A 6,211-nucleotide genomic window follows, 5' to 3' on the forward strand; every position below is an offset into this window, starting at 1 on the left:
TTTGTTGTATGTGTAAAGTCTGTGTGTGTGTGTGTGTGTATTGCATGTGTGTGTATTGTATGTGTGGTGTGTGTATGTGTGTGTTGTATATGTGTGCATATTGTATGTATGTGTATTGTGTGTGTGTTCATCATCAGTCTCCAAATGTTAACGATTGTGGTATAAGCCTGTGATAGAGTAGCACAGAAGTTCTTCAAAGAAGTTCACTTTTAAGGCATCAGAGAAGTTAATGTGGCAAACATTTGTAATTAAAACATCGGAAGTAAATTTTATTTTAAACTTTAGGCCTCTGAATTTTTCCAGTAAACACAGTTCAGCTATGTGGCAAAGTCCTAGGTGGCAGCTAAAATGACTTTTTCTTTTTACATTCTACAAAAAAAAAAAAAAAAAACAAATTAAAAAATAAAAAATAAAATAAGGACACAGCCCCAGACGGTGTGGCCCCTTCACGGCCGCTCCGCATGCACAGAACCTACTAGGATTTGTCACGGCCGCTGGCACCTTTTTCTCTTGACTATACAACAAACTTTTCTTTTCAAAAGGATTTGTTCAGATAACTTAAAAATAATATAAAAATAAACAATGAATTTGACTTTTCCTCAACATAAAAAAAAAGGGATGGAAAGTCTAAACAATAGCAAATGGTTTAGGTACAAATGAAATGAAAGGACATTGATTCATTTTAACAAAACAGACCAAAGAGACAGTTCTTGGTGTCTGTTCTTTCCCTGTGTTACAACACTGGGCAGGCTCAGACACCAATACAGACGTGAAAAGAGATGGTGGGGAAAGCAATGTACAAAATTTCAAAGATAAATACAATATTTATAATTGATATGTTACAAAATAAAGTCCCTTAGCAACTGCAAGTGTTCATGGGAAAGGAAGTGTCACATGAAAGAGCATTTTATCCCTTATAAGATACATAAGGAATAAAACTCGTTCTTCTAAATATTTTAAGTGGATCTGAAAAAAATTCAAGACAAGTGTATAAATATTTAGCTACAACTTTGGCAAAATCACAAAAGTCTACAATTTTATAACCACATACAAAACACATCAGGGGAAGAAGGGTCTAGAAGTCAAAAGGACAAGTTCAGGTACAAGAAACATAGACCTCACAGTAGCCTAAGAATGCAATAGGTTTACAGTGCGCAAAAGTTGAAAAAATGTTGCCGATCGCACTTGCTTTAACAGGAAGCTCTAGGTGGGCGAATATCAGAACCAACAGACAGTAGCATATTTTTTTTTCTCTGTCAGTGTGCTTGTTGAAGGCAAGAGATTCGATATCAAAGTTACAATTTCTAACTACAATAAGTTACAAAGTTTCATTTCATTAAGATGAAGTTAAGCAATGATAAACCCTCCCTCCCTCCCTGCCACCCCAAATTCACCTAGTCATATCCTCCTCTGTTCCAGTTAATGGCTCATACCTCCTTGGCCCCCTTTTTATTCACCACAAAAAAATATTTCACATTATAGAGATACACAACCATTGTGAATCTAAATATGAGTACAGAAAAATGTTTCGAGGCTTTCTTCCTCAAGTGTTGCATGGGCATCAAAATGGTGCATATTCACGAAGCTTCTCCCCACACAGATAGCACGCACTAGACAGCCAAGACGGAATCAGAAACTTTATACAAAATAGGCGTCGCTTTGTTTTCCTTAATCTTCAGGACTGAGAAATGTGAAAATATGAGAAAAGTTCAGTCAATAAAATGGAATTGTTCATGAAGAAGTAGGCTTTGTTCGCATGTTGATTCTTAACAGTTTAAATAAAATCTTTAAATGTCTCTTGTAGCATTCAACTGCTGCTGATTTTTAGTTTTGAAGATATCGTTTCCATCAGCATGTCTTAACACACTACATGTGTCCCCTGAAGTCCGTCCTTGGGTGCTGGGTGCTGTGAAGGTAAACAGAGTCCCTCACATGGGTGGGACTACCAGCCCAGACATAGCTGCAAAAGAGAAGGGGACAGCAGTTAATGCTGACCACCCCACACGCGCACCCTCCAGTGGGCCCAGCTTGCTCCTCCTGCACCACGATCCACAGGGGAGCCAGACTCGCTCAACTCTCATGGCTGAGGTATGTTGGGAAATCTACTTCTTGGGGTGAGGGCACTTTGGTGGCATGATTCAGCATTTCTAGTGCTGCAGCCCTCTGTGCAGGCCTACTCTGCGAGAGGGAAAGCTCGCTCCCCGCTTTGCGTATGTCTCCACATTTTGTTCAAAGCAAAAGGAAGCTCACTCTCGGAAAAGACAGGAACCAGCCTGGCCACTGCTTGCAGGCTTTGCTTTTCCTAAGCGAATTGGAGACCTGCCTCAGTTTCCCCCTCTGCCTTTGGGTTCAGGCTCTGATCTCCTACTAGCAGCTCTGTAGCGTAAGGGTGAGTCAGGCTCTCAGATCAAAGCCACACACGGCCCAGCTGCTCTGGAATCTCAATCTGGAGTGATGGAGGTGCCACACCAACTCAGAGTGCTGTTTTCTCTTTGTAAAATTAGAGAAGCTTGGCACTGAAGCGCCGAGCGCAGCCAGCTCTGTAGTGAACTCCTGGTCCGAATGTAATTTAAAATCTTTTAACTCTGGTGTTGTTTAATTTTTGTCAGAATGACTGTTCTCATTAATTTATGTATAACATATTAATACATTTGTTCATGTAGTGATGTGAGCTTCAATTTCTCAGTCCATTAATTTCAACGATATTAATTTATCTCCGACTCACCGTTACAACTTTATGGTTTGGCAGGCCCTTGTGTACACACTGCTTATGTGGTACCACCTAGTCGGCCTCAACGCTGGGGCATGTCCACAGACACCTGCCCTCACTGCCTGCCTGCTAAGCAGCGCTGGCCTGGTGCCCAGGGACAGCTCTGAGGCCGGCTGGCGATGCTTGGGGCCTGGGCATCCCGTCAGCACTGACAGGTGTTGTGAAGACAATGAGTTCAAATCATTGATACCTTTCCAGTTCCTTTTTTGAGCATTAGTTCATCAAAGTGGAATATACCACCGACTTCACAAAAGGGCCAGTTTGTCTTCTCCACGGTTGCGTCCTCGGCACCCAGCAGAGAGCCTGGCACATAGTAGGCACTCAGTAAATACCGGTTGAATGGGTTCATGTGTTTAAAGGAGAATGGGTTTGACTTTCACCCGGTGGAGCACATACCCAAGGTGGTGTCTGAAAGAGGCCAGATGATGGCCACTTACTTCAAGTAAGTGTGGCCCTGTGCATCACAGGGAGTCACTTGTGAGCCCAAAGGCCTAGGGGCACCTATGCGGCTCTACCACCACACGCATCGTAGGTCACATGCAGCATGAGCTGCCCTCGGTGCTGGGAAAGGTGCTTGGTGTCTGTTCCACATGGCCGCAGCTGTGGACAGCTGTGTCCAAGTGGTGGCTCTCCTGCCCTTGGGTCAACCCTTCCCACTCTGAACTGAGAAAGAACACTCTTTCCCAGCTACAGTCTTGCCACCCAGTAATGGTACACAAATTGCCCTGGGTCAGGACGCTCAGGCCTTTCCAGGAGACCGAAGCCATGGAGACTCGTTGTCATGATGGTAAGGTTGTAAATAAAGTTCTGCCTCATGGCAAGGGGAGCAGGCTGAGTCTGGGATGGGCTCCCTGGATGGCACAGTGACCTGCCATCCAACTGAGACTGTTGCTGCCGCCCCTTTAATAAGGAGCCTGCACGGTTGGCACTACAGACAGGGTCATGCCCTGCATGGAGAAGGAGCAGACCTGGGTACTCTGCTGCATGGGGCTCTGCTCTTGCTGTACTCTCAAGTGAGGCTCCACCCCTTGGGGAATGAAAGTGCTACTGGACAAAACCTAGAGGCAGAATCTGGTACGTGGTGGGGCTTGTGGACCACACCTTTAGGTGGCTATGGGACAGGAAGGAGAATGCAGACCAGTGAAGCACATGCAATGCCACAGGCGTGCAAGGGGTTTGGGAAGGGGCCATGGGGCCTGAGCACCCACCCACACCGCCCTCACCTTGCAGTCCATTCCCGTTGGCGCTGGTGCAGGAAGGAGGAGGCGAGGCTTGGGGCCGGACCACGGGCGCAAAAGCGCTCTTCTGTTTCACTGCGGAGATGACATTGGCAGGTGAGAATGAGAAAATGCCGTGTGTGCTGCTACAGTTTGAAGGGAGGGTGACCGAAGAGGCTGCCATGGTGGGGCTGGACGGCACTACTGCAACAAAGCAAACATGGTCAGCACACGCGGGCTGTGGCGCAGCACCACAGCGAGAGCTCTGAGGGCCTCGCCTCGCACGGGGAGGGGCCACAAAACAAGACATGACATGCTTCGGCTAGGCCACTCTGGATAACAGGCAAACGCTTTGGGGGTCGGGCTTTGTCTTCCAATTGAGCAGCCCTGTGTGGTTCAGATTTTATTTTGGAGGCCAATGAGATTGCGTTGTTGGGGAGGGCTGTATTGGGTCAATTTGTGGTTGTCATTTGGACGCCCAGCCTCTGGGGCCACCCTTCCTTTTATCCAGTAGCTCACATCACAGAACATCCAAGCAATACACACACTCGACTTTGTAGTGAATATGAATCTGCGTGATGACGTGTGACAAAAACAGACACTTACTGCCGTAGGGAGAGTTAGCGGAGGAGCCATTAAGAAATCCAGGCGAACCAGGGACCCCTAGATTGGCCATGGCGCCACTTCCATATCCATTCATGCTAGTGCTGACTGTGTTGTAATTGGACTGCTGGGGAGTACTGCTGGGGACGTAGCCTCGCGGGGACACGCTGCTTGTATTGCGACTGTAGCCGACTGTTAAAATCCCCCCCCGGCCAAAAATAACATTATTATCAGTGACAGATACTTGGGGGGGGTTTCCCCGAGAATCTATATCATATATTATCATATATATTCAACATTTTTAATTGACTTTATGCTTCCTCTCGCTCTGGTGACTCTAGCCAGCTTGGATAATCTTTTCATGCCATCCCTACCACTGGTGAGACCTGCTCCATCTCTGTTGGCTTCGATGGCCAGCCAAAGCATGGTTCAATCTAACTAACCTTCAGCTGTTTCCACACTCTTCTTTAGAAGCAGTTATCAACAGCTTGGATCCCTGACCTGCTACCCCACTCTCTCTGAACTTTCAGCCTCAACAGACCTTCAAATGCCATGGCTGACAAAGAGAGCTTGTTTGTGGCCGTAACTTCCCTGGAAAGACTGTTTGGGGTCTTCTCCTTCACAGCTGCTGTCTCTGTGAGCAAGGGTAGGGTGGGCGCCATAGCTCCTTGCCTGCTGTGGAGTGTGGGCAACTGGAAACAAAGCCAGCAGTACAGGGGGGTGGCTCTGAGATGGCTGCCTGAGTTGTTTTTATAGAGGATATGAACTAAACTGGGCTCAAAGACCCAGCTCGAAGGACACCAGATAGTGACCTCAGCAGACCTAGTCACTATTGTATAAGATAAGGTATACAGTAGGGGGAAAATAATGGATGTTTTTATCCATGGATCCAGACCAGGATGGGAACCCAGATACCACCCTTGACACATCCAAGAAGGCTCCTCCTGGCTTCCTATGTTGTAGCTGCCCTATGGCTCTGCCCATTCTTGTCAAAGAATACAGAGTCACTTACAAATAAGCTAAGGGACACTTCTAGCAATACCAGGGAGCTGGGTGGCAGCCGATGGAGCTACCGTCACTAGGACTGGGCCCTCTGAGTGTTCTCTGCCCAGTACAGCTGGAAGATGTGCGGCAAGGTCTTCCCTGCAAGAAGGAACCAGCCATGCCTAAGGGCATGGAATGTGACCAGCACTCCCCAGCTGGGTCCCAACACCTCCTCCTGCAGCTATGACCTCAACCCACCCTGGAAAGGGGGCCAGGGAAGGGTCCACCTGGCACAGCAGCCTACCTTGGTCATTGGCTTGTGAGGTCTCTGACACGTTAACAGCTAGCTGGCTGCTGAAGGAGTTCACGCCCATCATGCCAGTATGTGCCGGGGTATTGCCCAATGTGGGGATCTGGTTGTGATTGCGGGGAACGCTGTACAAAGCCTCAGCGATATCAGCTGCTCTCTTCAGGATGATCTCCTGGAGCAACAGCAATACATGTGTGAGACGAAGATGTCCTGTGAGGCCAGATTCCAATGGCCACATTCCATCACATGCACTATGGGGCAAGCAACGATTGCATGGCCTAGACTATGACAAAATCCTTAGGAAGATGGTCAAAGGATGCTTCTAAG

The 6,211-nt window shown here is 47.4% G+C and overlaps 1 protein-coding gene across 10 annotated transcripts in view; it reads right to left on the reverse strand.

Annotated features, from left to right (window-relative positions):
- Window positions 1–241: 241 nt before the first annotated feature.
- The window catches only part of Ebf3 (EBF transcription factor 3), a 116,639-nt gene continuing 110,669 nt past the window's right edge, over window positions 242–6,211 (reverse strand). For 3 of the 10 annotated variants that reach the window (XM_051193227.1, XM_051193225.1, XM_051193235.1), the window contains 5 exons: window positions 5,879–6,056; window positions 4,594–4,782; window positions 3,994–4,191; window positions 2,961–3,073; window positions 242–1,960 (listed from right to left, as the gene is read on the reverse strand). In XM_051193227.1, coding sequence (XP_051049184.1) covers window positions 1,943–1,960; window positions 2,961–3,073; window positions 3,994–4,191; window positions 4,594–4,782; window positions 5,879–6,056 — 696 coding nt within the window. In that variant the 3' untranslated portion in view covers window positions 242–1,942. The remainder of the gene's footprint in view (window positions 1,961–2,960; window positions 3,074–3,993; window positions 4,192–4,593; window positions 4,783–5,878; window positions 6,057–6,211) is intronic. The other 7 variants (XM_051193232.1, XM_051193229.1, XM_051193234.1 and 4 more) reach the window with 4 other exon arrangements.

This window comes from Phodopus roborovskii, unplaced genomic scaffold (assembly GCF_943737965.1).
Source record: "Phodopus roborovskii unplaced genomic scaffold, PHOROB, whole genome shotgun sequence".
Classification (NCBI taxonomy): domain Eukaryota; kingdom Metazoa; phylum Chordata; class Mammalia; order Rodentia; family Cricetidae; genus Phodopus; species Phodopus roborovskii.